General features: G+C 34.8%; 1 protein-coding gene across 1 annotated transcript in view; it reads right to left on the bottom strand.

Moving 5' to 3' along the window:
* Positions 1-20,748, bottom strand: part of ADGRB3 (adhesion G protein-coupled receptor B3) — a 707,437-nt gene that overhangs the window by 430,266 nt on the left and 256,423 nt on the right. The window contains exon 4 of the mRNA XM_045867061.3: positions 450-560. Coding sequence (XP_045723017.2) covers positions 450-560 — 111 coding nt within the window. The remainder of the gene's footprint in view (positions 1-449; positions 561-20,748) is intronic.

The following is a 20,748-nucleotide window of genomic DNA, read 5'->3' as shown; positions in this document are numbered from 1 at the left end:
TCCATACATTTTAACATTTAATAGTTCTATGATGTATGACATTTGAAAAAATACTCGACATCTTATTGCTAAGTTAAATTTCATCATTTAAAGTCCTATTTAAAATTCTAGTTCTGAAAAAATCCTATAATAATTATTGACAAAATAACTGTTGACTTTCTTTAGAAATTTAAGGAAACATTTTAAGAAGTTGATTGACATGAGTAAATAATAATATGTAAATCCTAAATGTCCCATACTGAAAGCAAAATAAATCTTACACATTTTTTTGGTGCGCTTTTCAACTCAAAGCTACTTCATTTATGGACTTTAACTGGTGACGAAAAAGAAATGGCTCAAAAAAATATCAGCTCCAAAAACTGACAAATGTGCAGCAAAAGATTATGAAAACATGCAGTGGTTTCATTAAATTAACAACAATAAATAGAAAAATGTAACTAACGTATTACCAGTTTGTGCCATAAATTTAGCAGCATCAGCTTGTTCCTGAGGGACCCTTTTTTCATGAACAGATCGAGGTCGCTGACTTTTAATTGTATGATCTCCCATCATTCCAAATTCTAAAGACAGAATAAAGGTATATGAAAGTTTGTGTGTAGACATTTCTCACAAATTACATTATTGTCTCATGCAATATGTTCCTGCATATACCTAGAAGTTACTGATTAAATTTACAAGTCTAGATTTGCGAGGCTGATCTACTTGGAATATTTCTAAACTCAAGTCAAAAAATCTATAAACAAGAGCAAAGTTTCAAGAAACAATAATAACAGTCACTAGAATTACACATCGGGTTTTAAGTCAGCTTAATTAACAAATAGTGTAAGCTTTTCTGATAATGTTTCCAAGCAATACATCAGAAAAAAAATACAACCACAGTGTTAACTGTTGTTTTTCACAGAGAGAATCCTGACTGCATAACAGCCATTACTGAGTAGTAATCACCCCGCCGCCGGCCCCCACCCCCCATCCTGACCCCGGAGATTTTCAGCACTTACTCTTGAGGAATGAATGAATAATCCTGTAACCTGGTTTTCCTAAGGTAAACAAACATTCACTTAATGGAATATTTATCCAAATATGGGGTTGTCCCTAGTGTCCTTTAAAAGCTCATAGATACATGGTGGCTGACTTAATTCTAATTCTCTCCTGCCCTGTCCCTAGACAGTTGCTCATCCCTTTTCTAACCACATGTAAGACAATGATTTCTCCTTTAAGAGTTATGTTTTAAAAAGATGTGGCTCCAGGTTTCTGTTATTTAATCCTTTAATGTTGTACCTCCTGGGAAAGGCAAAAATATCTGGGCCTAACTCGGTGACAATGGGGAAGAGAAAAAATAAGTTGAACAAAAGACAGACTCCATGTAATACATTTCTGAAAAATTCATATGCTTGGAATTCTGCAAGAGTTCCATGCTTCTGGCACTGTTGCTGTAAAATAATTTTAATAAAACAAAAGCCGAATTTATGGGATAGTTGTTGATTCTGGCTCAGGGGAGGGTGGGTAGGAGAAAGGGTATTCCCAAGGGGCAGGCTATCATGGTGTTTCTATTACATCCAGACAATTGTTGGGCCCTTAAGACTAGGACTTGAATACACAACAAAGATGATTGAGTAAAACATGTTCTAATGATAGTGCAGATATTGCCAGAACCAATGTCAAAATTTGGCAATGTATAATTTTACCTTTTCCAATTAATCTTTAAGCTTCTGCTAAAATATTACAACTTTGTGCAATGGAGCAGTGTGTTTTGTAAGCACTAATTCTACCCACAATTTTTATTTTATGTAAGGAGAAAAGACTAGCATACATTCTTGTCCATCCTGGCGAATTCCCACATAAATATTAAAGTGTGGCACCTGACAGATTGATTTGTCAGAAATTCTTTCCAGATATTCTACCCAAGAGAACATCCCAAGAGAAATCTGAGAAATCTAAATGTGTGTTTGTTTTTGTCAGTTTGGATGAAATCCAAGGCAGGAAATGGAAATTTTCATAAAATGTCAGTTGGTTTAATCTTGTAAAATCCATCATTATTTTCCATTGCTGCCAACATCCTCTCATTCCATTCATTTATGTATGTAGTATGTGCTGCCTAAACTATGTTTCATTATGCTAGTAAGAAGCATCTAATCACATATCATTTAATGATTTTGGAAATTGACTATTTAGAAAGTTTATATCTAGACTCTTATGTACTACCCAGATTTTAAAGTATTATATATAATTGAAAATTTTCTAGGTCTGAAACAGCAAAGAAATTTAGTAGTAATTTTTATTAACATTATGCTTTAGCTTCTGTCCTCTTGAATTTATCATTTAAATTGTATATGTGTGTGTGTCTAGCACTTAGAACATTTAAGTCAGAGTATGTGCGTGCATAAATAAGTTGCAGGCTTTGATGGTCACATTAAGGTAGTTTTGGCACTGGGTGGGAAAAGGATACCAAAAAAAATTTTTCCATGCCTACAACTTTTTTTTCAGCCTCTTCTTCTTCTCTTCTTTTTTTTTTTTCCTTATAACTTCTTTTAGTAAGTAACTTTGTTAACCTGTTCTAGAAGAAGACATTTCTTCAACTCAATGGCAGCATGAAAATAGCCTTTACTCTGTTTTCTAAGAATAAGTAGTTTATTTGTACAAGGACTATAATCTTGAAATTTACAGGTCTGAGTATGTTGGCAGACACTGCTGAAATAATTTTAAAAGTGTCATATTAGCGGCGCCTGGGTGGCTCAGTCGTTAGGCGTCTCCCTTTGGCTCAGGTCATGATCCCAGAGTCCTGGGATCGAGCCCCGCATGGGGCTCCCTGCTCGGCGGGAAGCCTGCTTCTCCCTCTCCCGTTCCCCCTGCTTGTGTTCCTGCTCTCGCTAACTCTCTCTCTCTGTCAAATAAATAAATAAAATCTTAAAAAAAAAGTGTCATATTAAATTTTTAATGATTTCTGAAGTTTAAACACAAAGTACTTATCTTTAAAAGCAGATATTAGCATCTGTGTGAACTATTTCATATTATTAGCTGGAATGTGATTTAAATCTCTCAAACATAGGTATCATACAAATTAAATTTCAGTATTCTTCACTGTAGTCAATTCTACTCAATTTTACTCATCATCAAAAATCAATGTTATGTGAGCATTAGTGCTGATACTTAACCCTGGGATACTTAATACTGGGTCACAGTACTTAAGAAGAACTTGATTATATAGTTTTGTATAACCAAAGATTTCAAATGAAAATTTTGATTATTTGTCAATATAATTTATCGGGAAAACTACTTTTAAAAAATGAAAACTAACAGGATGGCTTGATATAACTAAATTCCCTGTAAGACAGAAGACATACTAACAATTTGTTTCTTTTTCTCAGGTGGAAAAACAACACTATGGTGGTATTTTTTTAATGTTTCAGACCTACTGTTTCTGCCCTAAAACAATCTGAATTTGTAAGTGAATCATGTAAACAATTATCTAACCAAGTAAGTTTCTTTTGCCATGTTTATGTGCCAAGTGTTTGAAAAAAAAAATACATCTTTGTTTTAGGGTTGTTGTCAATGGTAAGATTTAACAACCAATGTTATGGTTCCATACATATCTCACAGTGGGATATTTTCAAAACATGTGTGTTCCCTTTCATGATGATTTGATCTTCTTTACTTCTAGTGAAAATAAAGGCCAGTTGGATCATCCAAATGTAGAAAAAAATAAGGTATTAGTTTTGCTATTATTTTCTTATGTGGTGAATGTAGGTTGAGGTAAACCTTAAGCATATTATGCTCTCTGGATACTAAAAGTTCTTCATGGGTTGTTGATTTATATTCATATGATTCTGAGTTGGCAAAAATAATATACTACATTAGTTACACAAGGAAAATAGCATAACCAAATAAAAAGATGATCTGCTTTGGGTAAGCAATGAAAAGCAAGTTATGAAATCAAATGAAGTAATGTGCAGCATAATATCGTGTATGTACATACAGTACATGGCTTATGAAAATACAGGCTCACTTCCTATATACTTATATTGATACTATCAATGAAGTGGTGGGTAAATAACTGTATGCACGTATAAAACTCAAATGACTGGAGATGACTTTCATATTTAGGCACATTTTTCTCATAGAACCTTTCAATGTGCTCCTTGATAAAAAGCAGTAGTCTCTGGAAGTAAGACATCCTCAAAGCTACATGAAAGAAAGTTTCCAAAAATCTGTTGCCTTAAGAACAGTTTTACGTCTTCTCTTCCCCCTTCCAGAAATATATAAGAGGATCATTAAGAAACAAATAGACTTGAAAACTGACTCTTGACAGTCAATTATTAGTTGTGAGGTTTTTGTCTAGAAATCAAGGGTTATAATAATGTGAAATCACAGTCATCAATAAGTGAAAACACACACACATCCATTTGCTATTTTACCAAGTGTTGACTTTTCAATGTGCAGGTGCATCAGATTAGGTGGTAAGTTATTACTGCAATCTATTTTGTGATGTAAATACTAACTTTACTTGTTAGCTAACTTTCCTTTGCATTTCCACAGAAACCACCCTAGCCCAGGCCATGAGTGACTGCTTCTCAAAAACTCTCCAAGTTATGTCTTACTTTCATTCAATGATCAACATGCACTACTTTTTGTCTTGGAAATGGTCAAACCACTGTACCACTTCTATCATCTTTCTCCATGTGAAACACCTGTTTTTCTATCCATGCCTGCAGTAAAGCACCTCCCCAAGCCCAACTCCCATGGCACTACCTCCATGAACTATCAACCAATCATAATCAGGTTTTGTCTTTCTAAATTTCTATTTCATGCTGTACCAATAATCAACTTTCATTTTAATTTTCAGATTGGTTTATTCCTTGTACGAAATTACAAACCTCTTTGAGAAGGAAATATGGCTTATGAGTTTTAAAATCACTTCCTGCTTTGCACCTAGCTGGGGTTCATTATTTATTTATTTTATAAATACGTTTCATGTTAAGAGTTGCTTCTCCAAAATTCAAGTTTCTAGATGTCTAGAACCCTTTCTTTAACTTGCTTGGTGAACAGTTCGGTGGGGAGAAAATAAATTTTTTAGTGAAGTACTTGAAAGTTAGTTATGTATGATCATGACAGTCAACATTTCTTTATCCATAAATATATTCAGGTTATTATTTAAATAATTGCAATATTGCCTTTTTTTTTTAACTTAAATCTCACTAACCTAAGACAAAGCTTAATGCCTTAAAAACAAAGTTTAATTTTTAACAGTAAACATTTAGTAATTACTTATGTGTTAGGCACTAAATTTACAAAGATAAATGAAAAATAGTCTCTGATACTGTGAAGCTCATAGCCCACGGAAATCCACTGAACCTTTGTTATATGTGAAATTATTTATTTTAATAAAAATATTAAGCTCAAAAACTCAAAACCCACTTTTTCTATTAATTTCCTAAATATCACCCTTAACTAGAATGACTTGCTAATGTGTCTCAAAAGAGAAAATACATCTTTTAAGCCACGCAACTGGGCATTTGAAGTGACATTTCATTTGTCAGAGCATAACAAGTAAGGATATTAATGTATAACTTGTTGGCAGAAGAAAGATTCTAACATCTGGCTGGATTATGGGTGGTATAGACAAATTCTGTTAAGAAGCAACCAGGCATTTTCTGAAATAAGATTATATTTAATGCATTCTAAGTTCGTATTTTGCTAGAAGCATGAGTTACTAAATGTGTTCATTCATTTTTACACTTTTTGGAAATGGAGTTGTTACAGTTATTTTGCATGCAAATTTTTTGTGCATATTATAGCTGTGAGGTGTTTAGATAGTGAAGAGCAGTCCAGATTATCAGTCATTATGATATCTTTCTGTTTTCTGAGGTTTTTAAAAAATGTTTTGTTGACATTTGATCAGACTTCAAAATTGTATTCTTTCACTCAACAACTATTTGAGTGCCTACATAGTTAGGTGCTTTATGAAAAGATAGAAATGTTGGGGAAAAGACTACAATCTGTATTATCAAAGACATTTCTAGAACTGGCATGGATGTTAGAAACAAGGAATATTAAAATTAGACATCATTAGGTGAAATCCTGAAGGACATTGGTTAAAAATGCTATTGATTATAAATACACTAATTTCATTTTCCCCAAGAACCAAACAGGAATAGAATATGTGGCTAGAAGACAATTTCCAAAGAATTCAAGAATGAGAGCTAGATAATAAATTAAGAAATATCAGGAAATACATTGGCTAATTGAATTAAAATAATAAAAAAGAAGTATCAGGAAATATTTAAAATATTTTTTTTAGAAAATTGAATTAATATTAAGAAGTATTTAAAATAAAATAAATTAAGACATATTAAGATATATTAGAAATCAGAGAAATCCATCATTAAACTTTAAGAGGATAATTGATATTCTTTCCTTCAAATTGGTTCTCGGTTACATTTCCATAGTTAGATACCTGGGTATAGGAACCAAGAGGCTATATCTTAAAATAACAAAGCAGAATCTTGTTTTTCAAAATACTCCCACAGAAATAATTTTTTAGGTAGTTGGCATGACTCTGTTAGGTAGATGGGTAATTTTATGCCTCTTCTAAAAATGGACAAAACAGAGAATGGTCAAAAGGCAAACTGCTAGTATGTTTATAAAAATTTAAAATGTTCAGGAATTTTCAGTTTTCTTTTTTTTTTTAATATTTTATTTATTTATTTGACAGAGAGAGACACAGCGAGAGAGGGAACACAAGCAGGGGGAGTGGGAGAGGGAGAAGCAGGCTTCCCGCCGAGCAGGGAGCCCAATGCGGGGCTCGATCCCAGGACCCTGGGATCATGACCTGAGCTGAAGGCAGACGCTTAACGACTGAGCCACCCAGGCATCCCGAATTTTCAGTTTTCAATTAAGTTGTTAACTTATGAAACAATATATTTTGTAGAAGCAATTTTCAAGTATATTTAATGCATATTTTCTTTGACAATGATGTTATATTTTATCTTTATTCAAAATAGGGACTTTGAAATAATTACATATAATGATGATTTATTTTTAGATCTCCTCAAATATGTATGTGAAAATTATATAATAAAACAACTTATTTAGAATAGTTCAGGAAATTTAGGATATAAACCCTTAAATCATTGCTTTTATTCTTATTTTGTCATCCTTCTGGGAAATGTTAGTAAACTGGATGCACCATTCCATGTAAGAAATCATCAATGTGTATAATCATGTAGGAATTATTTGTTAATATTTCTTATACATTAGTCAATTGCATTTTATGACCTCATATCTTTTTGAGATAACTATTGAATTTTTATAAACTACCAGTAATGTTTTGCTTGAAAAATATTTTATTTGTTGGTAATAAGGAAAATAAATGTAGAATCACATAAATGATAAATGCAATTCTACTTCTAATAGTAAACTAGTAGCTGAATGTCTTTTCTTGTTGGCCTGTGTTAGAATTTAATTTAGCACACTAGCATATCAGTGGCAAAATAAGATGTTTTACTGTGAGCTTTAACACTTCTGGCAGAAGACTAAAACTCTTACACTATAAGATTTGAGTGATCCTATTGCTAAAGTGGCCTCCTAAGATCCTAGGAAATCTAACATATAAGAAAGTAAACTAAATCGTCCCTGGATAAATATTTCTATATTTTCCTAACAAGAACAGGGCTTGGTTGCTTTCCTGCCAAGTTTTCTGACATGCAGAGTAATCCTCTGTGGGTAGAGTAGACTCTGTAGGGATTTCCAAATGGAGGGGAAGGCTGTTTCAGGAATGACAAAAGACTTGTCTTTTCAGGCTTCCCTGGAAGGACAAAAATGAATGAGTCACCTGGTGATGCGAAGCTAAATTCTTCTGAAGGGAAAACGATTGACCCTAACAGTGATTTAAGAACTTAAGAAATGGGTGCCTGGGCGGCTCAGTTGGTTAAGTGACTGCCTTCGGCTCAGGTCATGATCCTGGAGTCCCGGGATTGAGTCCCGCATCGGGCTCCCTGCTCAGCAGGGAGTCTGCTTCTCCCTCTGACCCTCCTCCCTCTCATGCTCTCTCTCTCAATAAATAAATAAAAATCTTAAAAAAAAAAAGAACTTAAGAAATGTGTGGTAGGGGATATGGAGAACTGAGGCAGAGGAGTATTTAGGGTTTAGTACCTATAAGTTGCTATTATTAATGGAAGATAAAAGTGTGAAGAAGAGGGGCAAGAGATATTCCTGAAGGGATTGGTGGGGAGGGAAATCAGAAACCTCTCTTACGCCTTACTAAGAACCCTGGAATGTACCTCTATTTGACTAAATGTGAAATATTTGTAGGGTTTAAGCAATAAGCAAGGAATCATGGTTTGATTTGAATTTTAGATAGATTAATTGAAGATCAAGAGCAGACTATGTGGAACAAAATTAGGGCAGTATAAACTATGAGGAAGCTATTGCAATTGCCCATAAAAGACTGTAACTGGGTTGAGAGGAAGGTTTGATGGAGAGCTCACTGGCAGCTCCTAGCCTGGGTAAGCAGGTGAATGGGGGTACTCCCACGAGATAAAGAATTAGAACCACACACAAAACACTGGCCAGTTGCAGCTTACTGCAGGTTGAGTACTGAGTACATCTTTGGACCACTGGGTTCAAATTGTTGGCAACTAGAGCAATTTTCAGTGCCCCAAAAAGTTTATAGGAAAAGTTTTTTATAAGGAAGTCTATGCTTAGAAAAAGTGACACTTTTTAGTATGATATTTTTGATAGATGTTACCTTTGTATATATTATGCATATATTATATATATATTATATCATGTATTTATTTAGAATTTTTAAGAAACATGATTCCTCTCTAGTTTTGAATTTAATTATCCTTAAAATCAATGAACATATATTCAAACTTGCTTCCGTAAGTTATCATTATTAGTACTGAAGCCCAAGTGGTATTCTATAGAGAACTAAAAATGTTTAGCTTCTTCAAAGCAGTGCTTCATATACCTAAAGACAATTTTAACTAAAATGTAGTCTAATGCTGAATGTAGAGGGTGGACAAATCAATGGGCAACCGGCAGGTGGAGCTCTTACTTGAGAGCATCAAGCCTTAAGTTCTCTTGGCCTGTTTGCTCTTCTTGCAAAAGGGGATTCTGGGAACATGATTCCTAAAGTCTTTTTAAGCTCTAAAAGTACGTTTTTTTTCTCAGGTCAGAAATTGGCCCATGAACATATGGACTATCTCTCAGCAGATGAAATGGCCTAGAGGACCTGACCAAGCTTCATGAATGGGTCTATACACAAGACACACATGTACTAGAGTCTAAGTAAAACAGAGGGGTGGTTGCTTCTAAACATTTTCCTAAGTCAAGCAATGTTGAACAGTTAACTTGATCCATGCCTGAGCACTAAACCGAGGTTTACTTTGCATGCGAGGTCTCAAATGCTCTAATACTTATTTAAACATATACATCTATGCTGTAGCTACCATCCGCACTGGAGAGGGATTTTTTAAAGAAGATTATATACTTCCAAAGGTATTTGGGAATGAATGAATTCAGGTCATTCAACAAACATTAAATAGGCGCTTATTATATTCCAGATGGTTTTTAAGTGTGTGTCTTATATGTAACATATGTAGTTGGATTTTAAAAACCCCATCTGATCCTCTTCTTTTTAACAGGAAATTAAGCCCACTGACATTTATTATATTTATTAAAATGTTAAAATTATTTATTCCATCTTATATTAGGGTTTCTTTTAAGCAAGTATCTTGTTTTTCCTTCATTTTTCCCCTTCTCTAATATTTTTGGATTGATAGGAATTTTTTATCCTCTAGATCTCTTACTTCAATTATTCAAGCATTATATACTAATTTTCTCACATGTACTGAAATACATTTTTAAATCTATCAATATCTTTAGTGCATCAGTATCTGTAGTCTTTCCCAAACCAACACAAGAATTTGGGTATGTGGTCACTTGTTCTCTGCTTTGACACTCATATGTCATTTATTTTCCCAACTGCTATATTTATACACTGCTTTAATAATTTAGACTTAACTATTAGTTGTGTTAATTTCTTTGTAGATCTTCTTTCTCCGACTTGTTTTTAATTTTGCTTCAGCATATCTTTTAACAGAGAGGGTCTAAAATTGATTTATCTTGCCCTCACACTTGAATTTTTGTTTGGCTAGGCCTAGAAATTTAAGGTCAAGAAGTTTTTTTTCTCACTAAACTTTGAAGATAACTTTCACACTGAATCCTGGGATCTGGTACTGCCTTTGAGATGTCTTTTGGGAAGAGAATCTGCTTTTCTTTCCGGAAGCTTTTTCAGCATTTTTCTTTTTTTATCCTTGGAGTTCTGAAATTTTGCCAGTATGTGTCTAGACATTGGGTTTTACCATTCAGTTTGCTTGGTACTCCCTTTCCCTTTTCAATGCAAGGATCAGCACTTTAGCTGAGCACACTGAATGAGTGTGTTTTCTCCTAAGCCAACTTCCCCTCTTCTTGGTTTTCCTCCATGTTCACTGTGGAGTTTGGGAGTTACCACAAGCTACACTCTGCTTCCATCTCAATCCCCTACATACTCACTAAGAACTTCTCTGGGAAAATTGAACCCCCAATTTCTGATTTTTAAAGAGTAAGTGCACCACATATTACTTTCCATTTCATTCTCTGAACACTTTTCTTTCCTACTTAACAGAAACCTTTCCAAAGAGTCCCCTCTAATTCTTCACTTCCCACTCACCCAACTATGTCATGCAATCTGACTTCAGCCTCTTTCCTTGAATGAAACTGCTCTCTTGAAAGTCAGCTGCCTCTTAAAAACTGTCACATTCATCTTGATTCCTTCAGCATTTGACACCCTCCTACCCTCCCCTATCCCACAACTTTTCTTAAAATGCTCACCTCCCTTGGCTTTCAAAGCTGACAACTTGAATTTCTTCCTCCTCCTGACTGCTTTTCTGCCTCCTTCATTGCCTTAGTGACTCTTGATTCCCTAATGTTAGTTTTCCCAAAGCTCCTGCCTTAACATTCTTTCCCTCAGAAGTTCCAACCTTTCCTAGACTAAGGTATCACTTTCAGGCAAACAACTATCAGTCTTTCACTTCCATGGGCCAATCTACAACTTCTAGACCACCTGCACTACTGTGCAACCTAGATATTTTGCTGGCAAACTTAGCATTTATGGAAACAGGTTTATCATTTCCCTTATGAGAGCTGCTCCTAGCTATGCATTTCAAATTTATCTTTAATAAGCATACAGTGCTCAAAATAAATAGTTCACAAATGAATAAACAGCAAAATAAAACTAAAAGCTGACCAAAAATAATGCAGAAAATTTAAGGCTTATCAAAGTATCTTGATGAGCCAGTTTGGTTATGTAAAGACAGACCCTAGGGCCTGATCTGGAAAGGTGAATAACATAACAAAGTAATAGTTTGAAATTTACTGAGGCTGCCAAGGACAGAAGGTGAGTCTTATTGGGGACAATAGAAAAAGGAGGGGGGGTGAGGTTTAACAGACCTTGGGAGGGGAATAAAGAGAGAGTTATCCATAAAAGTGCTGGGAGGATGAGACAAGGGGAGAAATTAGACATTCCTTGAGGAAGGACTATCAGAAGCAATTTTAATAGCAGTGATATTAAGTTTTAATGTATGTACTATGCTGGGGTGAATTACCTCTCCACTAGAGCCAACTTTTATTGAAAGCTTACTTAACCAGTGTTAGAGATAGTTAAAAGAAGATGATAAAAGAAAAAGATTAATTTCATGTTGAGATTTGCAAGGGGCAGAATAGAAAGGATGGCCCCAGAAGCAAACTACAAAGCAATGGTTGATAATATAGCTAAAATACACATAAGAGTGAATAGGAAAATATGTAAGAAAAACATGTAACCCATCTCTCAAAGAATCCTTAGGAATATTAGGGAGATATTAAATCTCTAGTTCTAAATTATGTGGCAGATCAAACCTAGTGTTTGTTTAAAAATTATAATAAGGATAGTCCTCAGAAGCCTGAAGAATTTGGGAGCACATTGATAACAACTCCAGGATTATGTGTTGACATTCTGAAACTGGTCTCTGGGTAGCTCATATTGGTAATGTAGATTAAACATGGTCCTTCTGCTGATTTTGTACTTTTGACAACATATGTTAACATTAACATAATTTAGCAAGGAGCCTAAAGTTGTTTACTCATTATCATAGGTGGAGGTTTCAATGAGGTTGGTGGCCAAGTGGCCAAGGACAGGCAAAAGGGGTTAAGAATGGCCCTTCTTACATCCTAAATCCTTCCCTATTTCAGTTTTGGGGTTTTCTTCCTCCCACACCCCAAATTTCACAGGCAACACTAGCTCTTATTACCCAATTGTAGTGAACTTTCCCACCAAGACTTAAGTGGGAGAAACATTTAAGATTTTGCTTCTCTGGAGGAAAATAATGTCTCTTTTGTGCTGTAGTTTTTATTTTCTTTTAATGTTTAGCTTCTGTTTTCTAATTAATTATAATCTCTCTTCAATTCTATGTATTCTATATATTATTATTCCTTTGCCAGAAGTTTGTGTCAGAGTGTGTGTTCCCACCTGACTTAACAAGTTATTTTAAAATGGATATACTGGCTTTTGATGACTAAAGTTTGATGAGTCAACATGGTGAAATAGTCTTGCCAACTATCAATTTAAGCTTTGGCTGCATTTTTTAAAGTATGGAATTCAGAACTCTTGGGTTACTTAGCACTTAGTTGTGGTCATCATTATTTTAAAAAGAGGAGTATTGATCATCTTTGACAAAGCAGGAAAGAATGTCCAATGGAAAAAAGACAGCCTCTTCAACAAATGGTGTTGGGAAAATTGGATAGCCACATGCAGAAGAATGAAACTGGACCATTTCCTTACACCACACACAAAAATAGACTCCAAATGGTTGAAAGACCTCAATGTGAGACAGGAGTCCATCAAAATCCTAAAGGAGAACACAGGCAGCAACCTCTTTGACCTCAGCCGAAGCAACTTCTTCCTAGAAACATCACCAAAGGCAAGGGAAGCAAGGGCAAAAATGAACTATTGGGACTTCATCAAGATAAAAAGCTTTTGCAAAGCAAAGGAAACAGTCAACAAAACCAAAAGACAACCGACAGAATGGGAGAGGATATTTGCAAATGACGTATCAGATAAAGGGCTAGTACCCAAAATCTATAAAGAACTCATCAAACTCAACACCCAAAGAACAAAGAATCCAATCAAGAAATGGGCAGAAGACATGAACAGACATTTTTCCAAAGAAGACATCCAAACGGCCAACAGACACGTGAAAAAGTGCTCAATATCGCTTGGCATCAGGGAAATCCAAATCAAAACCTTAATGAAATGACTGGTGTGACCAGTCAGAATGGCTAAAATTAACAAGTCAGGAAATGACAGATGTTGGCGGGGATGCGGAGAAAGGGGAACCCTCCTACACTGTTGGTGGGAATGCAAGCTGGTTTAGCCACTCTGGAAAACAGTATGGAGGTTCCTCAAAAAGTTGAAAATAGAGCTACCATATGATCCAGCAATTGCACTACTGGGTATTTACCCCAAAGATACAAAAGTAGGGATCCGAAAGAGTACGTGCACCCCGATGTTTATAGCAGCAATGTCCACAATAGCCAAACTGTGGAAAGAGACAAGATGTCCATCGACAGAAGAATGGATAAAGAAGAAGTGGTATATATATATATATATATATATATATATATATATATACACAATGGAATATTATGCAGCCATCAAAAGGAATGAGATCTTGCCATTTGCAGTGACGTGGATGGAACTGGAGGGTATTATGTTGAGCAAAGTAAGTCAAACAGAGAAAGACATGTATCATATGACTTCACTGATATGAGGAATTCTTAATCGCAGGAAACAAACTGAGGGTTGCTGGAGTGGGGGTGGGTGGGAGGGATGGGGTGACTGGGTGATAGACACTGGGGAGGGTATGTGCTCTGGTAAGCGCTGTGAATTGTGCAAGACTGTTGAATCTCAGATCTGTACCTCTGAAACAAATAATGCAATATATGTTAAGAAAAAAAAAAAAGAAGAAGAAAAAGGTAGCGGGAGGGGAAGAATGAAGCAGGGGAAATCGGAGGGGTAGACGAACCATGAGAGACGATGGACTCTGAAAAACAAACAGGGTTCTAGAGGGGAGGGGGGTGGGAGGATGGGTTAGCCTGGTGGTGGGTATTGAGGAGGGCACATTCTGCATGGAGCACTGGGTGTTGTGCACAAACAATGAATCATGGAACACTTCATCTAAAACTAATGATGTAATGTATGGGGATTAACATAAGAATAATAAAAAAAAAAGGGTAGTCTTTGAGGTTTCAGGCTTTATGTAGTTTGCTTGATTTAGTTCCCCAAACCTACATAGGTTAAGGACACTCTCCTCTCTATGAAGTAGCACTGAAATCCTAATTCTTAGCTATTTAGAACTTATAATTTCAAAACAGTTAAAATCCCCCAGCTTACCCTTAATATTGTGTCTTTTATCTTTTATTGTTGCTATTGTGTTTTATAGGCAAGTATACATTTCCCGTTCTTTTCAACTTGGCTCATTTTTCTGTATTAACATTCTATCCAGCCTTTCCATGAGATTTTAGCAGATCTGGGATCCATCCACATTAGCTCATTCTGCCATGTTGCTAAAATTCTTTCCAAAGAATTAGGTGCTATAATTAGGTCCTATCTTCCTCATGAGTTAGGTTCTGTTATTAAACCCATTTTATGAGGTTTTAAGAGGTTATGGTACTTATCAGTCATTATACAGCTTAGATATATTGGGTCTGGGACTCAAAAAAAATCACATCTAATTGTTGCCCAAGCCATGTTCCTACATAGAGGCCATAGAGTTAACAGGACCACTAGAACCCTTTTCAACTCTAAAATTAATTTTATATCCTTGCACTTTGCATGGTTTACTTCCCTAAATTGGGATATGTGGCTTTATGGTGTTATTCATGGTGGAATATAGAATCAGGCTAATACTTGCTCAGAGGTTTTATAATCTCAGCTGGAGGTCCCTTCCAACTCTTTGTAGGTTTTCCTTGATACTCCATGAGAAGAAAAATATGCTAAATTAAGAGCTTCACAATGTGAATTGATAATAAGATGCCCTAAAAAAGAGCAAAATCTTACAATGTCATTAACATGAGGTTGGATATAATGGAAATATGTTAATGGTGAGTAAAGTATCACACTGCTTCTTCCTTAATGTTTTCACCCTTGGCAATAGATGCCTTTTTAATTTTGCCTTCACTAAAATTTCCTTTATTGAACATAAATAAGAAGATGTATTTATATTTTCGATGAAGGATTTAAAAGTGTGAGTACCAGACCATATTAGATTCACTCTGGAGGACATGCATAGAAAAATCAGAGAAATTTATATATTCAATTCTTAAGTTCCTGAAACTGAAAAAGCATTAATTTTCATGTCCTCTACAGATTATAAAGGTTTTCTGATTCTAATTCTAATAAAAGAATAAAATTCTCATAACAGTACTCAATTCTTCTTAGTAAATGGCTGAGAAAGAACTGAACTCCTTTACCAGACAAGCAATCTGTTAATTACTCATAAAGGTCACAACTGAATCACACAAGAATCTAATTTTTCTGTGTAACAGTGCTCTATGTTTTTCTCAAACCCTATGGTTTCAGAGAACCAGAATTTCCCACTACCTCAAAACACTAGGTTGACCTCAAAAACAAGTCTGGAAAAAATATCCTTCCAGACATTAAAAAATGAAACACGAACAACTACCAAATGATGTTTGACATTTAAGAATGACCTTTGTGTAGCAAATAAAGTCATTTTCCAAAAAGCCAACATTCAAACTTTCCCAGAAACAATTTGCGAATGAAAAGACATCACCAGCTAAAGAAGTGATTACTAGCCATAAACCTTTTTTTTCAAACACCATTGAACTTAGTGAAGTTAAATGTCCAGATTAAGTAAAAATGCTCCATCAATTCTCACATCACTTTTTCAATACTGCTGAATCAGTTTTGATAACTCTACTGAATGAACATTTTCTTTTAAAATTCTAAATCTCTTTCTTTTGCAGGCTCCTCTAAGGATGGAGAGATCTTATGCTGGCATTCAGAGTGTCTCACTAAATTTAGTGACTTAGACATCTAAAGACCTGATTTGCTGTCTCTTGACGTCAGGTTTTTGCTCTCCAAATCTCATACTGATTCTATAAAAAAAAAAAAAAAAATCTCCAGGCTTTAAGCAGCAGATTATTTGAAAAAGGGTGATTAGAACCATTTAAATCCTACCCTGGAACCAAACAGTGATATCAACAAGTACATTAACAAAGTTAACATAAAGTGGTTGTATGAAATTAAGCTCAGAGTCTACATGTGTGTCAATATTTCCTTTCTTTTGTGCTTACGTGAGGATAACAACATTTCTCTTTTTTTTTATACGAGTATTTCTTTAGCACCTATTGCATCACTACCCTTTGGTAGAAGGGATTTGCCACGTCATTAACATTTCTGGGACATAAGAATTCTTACTTTGTCACCCAATGTAGAGGTGAGGAAATGAAGGAAAACATAATAATATCTTTATACTATAAATAAAAGAGCTGAATTTCAAAATTAGTTATATCTGTGTTCAAGAACAATGTTCTTTGTTCTACAATACTAAATGCAAATACACAAGGCAAGGTATCCTTTCCCCATACAAAAGTAATTCACACTCATTACAGAAAATAAAGACACCAGAAAAAATATATTATGTGTATTCCTACTCCACTACCAAAAATTTCTTACTACCATTATTTTCTAAGTTTTTAGGCTCATTTTTTTGGGGGGGGTGCCATATGTAATAAGATATTATGATGTTTTCTTGAAAACTTGTGCCAGGAGTTAACTAATAGTGCAAAGATTTCACTGTTGAGAACAGATTTACTGAATTAAAATCTTCAGTGTCTCCCAGGGAAACAAGGGCAGCTTTTACCATTAAGAGTCATCCCAAGGTTAAGAGTACTGACAATTTTTTTCCCAAAAAAATAAAAAGAGGAGGTCTTTGGGGAATCACTGCTAAATTTAGGGGATAATTAAACATTTCTTTTTTTTTTAAAGATTTTATTTATTTATTTGAGAGAGAGAGAATGAGAGAGAGCAAGCACATGAGAGGGGGGAGGGTCAGAGGGAGAAGCAGACTCCCTGCCAAGCAGGGAGCCCGATGCGGGACTCGATCCAGGGACTCCAGGATCATGACCTGAGCCGAAGGCAGTCGCTTAACCAACTGAGCCACCCAGGCGCCCTAATTAAACATTTCTTGATTGGACATACACTTAATCACCAGGCTTGCTTGCTAGCTAAGGTGCTGTCAGATAAAGAGGAGAGAGCACCAGTGGGAGATGCTTTTATGAGACCATATCAACTACAAATACAGGAGAGGATTAGTTTCTGCAGCTGAGGAAAGGGGATGAGGGTTTGGAAAACTTCAGGATTTAAAGATAAAAAGATTTAGAAGTAATAGAAATGTTACATTCTGTCAGCAATCAACAAATCACAAATGGAATTACTTATGAGAAATTTAAGACTTTGAGTTGAAGATGAGAGTGAAACTTCTTAATGGAAATGTTAGCAGATGGACTAAGAATGTCAATATGAGGATACAGTCATACTGACTTCTTACTGTGATGGAGGCTGGGTGAGGTCTACAAGGCAAATAAGGACCATGAGCTGCTTTTGGAGAAAGCCCACAAACTGGGGTTGGAAGAGGAAAGCAGAACTTTGAAGTAAGATGAAGAGAAATAGTGAAAGTAGACAGAAAAACTAGGAGTGTTTCATCAGGGAAGACCAGCAGAGACATATTCAGTGAACAGAAGGAATGCTCTTGGGGATTCAGAAGGTTAGGAGATTTGGAAATTAGGTAGTCATTGCTGACCCACAAGAATCAAATGATTTCCAAAAAGATAAAAATGAAGTAAGTTGATTAGAAACAGAAAAGCCTTAGAATTGATCATTGATTGATAAATCCAATATATGTGTCTTTTTGAGACTCTAACAAATCCAATGGGGAAATAAAATACAAGTAAAATTAAAAGGACAATAAATAACTAAATAATTTATTGATTTTAATATTAAAGAGAATATTATATTTATAAATATTATTAGGATTTCTTTGAAATTAATAATATTCAGAAAAATTAGCAATAATAATTTAAGAAGCGAGAGAAATATTTAGTTGTCCAATAAACCAAGAAGACAGAAAATGTTGTTGAAGAACTATATGCAAATAAGGACCACTGGGGTGGGGTTTACTCTTAAACTTTTATAACAAAGTTGTTTTCTGATATATACAAAAAGTTATAGAACTTGAAAATAATGGAAAGCTACCTAATTTGTTTTATAAAATCAGGAAAACATGGATAGCAAAATATGACAAAGATGATTAAAATGAAAAACCATAAAGCAAAATTATTTATGTGAAAAATCCTAAATAAAAGGCTAGGATGAAATTAATAGTGCATGAAAGGAAAAAAAATCACAATTAAGTAGGGTCCATTTGAGGAATTAAATACATATTAATATCAAGAAATCTTTGAGAAAAATGCATTTAAATAGATCTGGAGAAGCCTGAAATTTGCCAATTTTTCCTAATTAAAATTATTTTAAAACTAGGAATCCTTAATATGATTAGGACAAATAACAAGTCTCAAATCAATAGTCCTATCATATTTAGCAATGAAACTCTGGAGATATCCTCATAAGTAATAAATACAAAACAAGGATGTTCATAATAATAATTATTTCATACTGGTTTGGAAGTTGATTCAACACAATTAGACTCAAAGCATTTATACAACAGACAATAATGGGAAAAGAAACAAATTGTATTTGCAGACAACAGAATTATTTAGCTAGAAAGGTCAATTTTAAAACTTGTGGAATTAGTAAGAGTTCATTATGCCTGAATACGTGATAAAAAATACTCCAATTAATAGCTTTGTTACATCAACAGTAAATTACAAATAATTTCTAAGAAGATACTAAAAACAAAGTGTGAAAACAAGCCATTAATTTAACACTAAATATTCAGAAGCCATATGAAGCAAAACTCCAAATCTTAATCAGAATTGAGTGTGTCAGACACTGTGACTAGTCCTTCACCATATTATCTTATTTATTCCTTGCAATTATCTTTTTTTTTACATTTTATGTTCCTTTGAAGCTTGGAAAGATGAAAAACTTGCCTAATGTCTCACAGTGAAGTGGCGGAGAGAGGACAAGGGGAGTAAAGGAAAAGAGGAAGGAGAGAGGAAGAGAAAGTGCGGATAGCACAGGCAAATATCCACCGATGTGATAGACTCTGCTGTGAGAGGCGTACTGTGCATAATAAGAGATTCTGTTTATCAGAAACATCATAAATAGAATCTAAGATTGAATAACAAAACAGAGAAGATAACATTAACAAACCCAAAACAAAATGATAACTAATAAACATGCTCACTCCACTAGATGAACTACCATAAGAATAATAATATTGTTTATTTTGAGAGAGAGAGTGTGAGAGTGGGGCAGGAGAGGGGTAGGGTGGGCATTGGGACAGAGAGAGAGAGAGAGAGAATCCGAAGCAGGCCCAACACAGGGCTCAATCTCACCACCCTGAGATCATGACCTGAGCCAAAATCAAGAGTCGGACACTCAACTGACTGAGCCACCCAGGTGGCCCAAGAATAATTATTTTAATCTATGAGATTAGCAAAAGTTAAAAGTTAGATAGTACTTTTAAGAGCATCATGAAATAAGTGCTCAAAGAATGCCATTGGAATCTAAACTATGTCAAAACTTTGTCTTTAGCATTTTGGCAGTTTTTACTAGGAAATTTAAAATTGTCAATATCCTTTGATTCAGCAATTCTACTTTCCTGAATGTATCTGATTGAAAATAGTAGAGATGTGGTCAAACACGTATGATCAAATGTTTATTGCAGAACCACCTGTAATATCAAACAATTAAAACTTAAGAACTAGTAAGTAAATGAAATTAATGCAGTACTTGAAAATCATTTTCTAAGAAATTTTAATGGTAAAGGAAAATGTTCTTGTTACATTTATAAGCACTGTAAAACCAAAAACAAAACCCAAATCAAACAAACAAACAAAAAAAACAAAAAAGAAAAAAAGCAGGGGCACCTGGGTGGCTCAGTTGGTTAACTGTCTGCCTTCAGCTCAGGTCATGACCCCAGAGTCCTGAGATGGAGGCCCACATCAAGCCCCACATTGAGCCCCACATCGGGTTCCCCGCTCAGCGGGGAGTCTGCTTCTCCCTCTGCCCCTCACCCTGCTCATGCTCTCTCTCTTGCTCTCTCTCAAATAAAAAAAAAAAAGAAAGAAACAGAAAAAAACAGGGCCCACAGTATTTATTTCTGTAAGATTATAATTTTTGTGCCTTTATTATAATTGCATCTTTATAATTCATTGTCTCTTACAGTTATCCACAATGATTATAGAATATTTCTAAAAATCAGGAAGGATTTTTAAAAATTGATGTTTAGTAGTTTTTCTAAAATATGGGGACAGAAACTAAATTCGTGTATTTAAGGAGAGTAGGTGGTGAGAAAATGAACACAGTGGTCAATTTCGTTCATTCTGTAACTGAAAAGAAAGGAGTAAATTGGGACAATAGCTAGAGGGAAGACTAGAGTTTGAATATTTGGGCAACTTTTAAACCTAATTTGCAAAACTCATTTACAGTTTGAAGACAATCAAAGAACTGCTGTGAAGCAA

The sequence above is a fragment of the Mirounga angustirostris genome, unplaced genomic scaffold (genome assembly GCF_029215605.1).
Source record: "Mirounga angustirostris isolate CCGP_5_RB_7025 unplaced genomic scaffold, mMirAng1.0.hap1 SCAF_8, whole genome shotgun sequence".
Lineage (NCBI taxonomy): Eukaryota > Metazoa > Chordata > Mammalia > Carnivora > Phocidae > Mirounga > Mirounga angustirostris.
The sequence above is the reverse complement of the archived record's forward strand: the minus strand, read 5'-3'. Positions and strand labels throughout refer to the sequence as shown.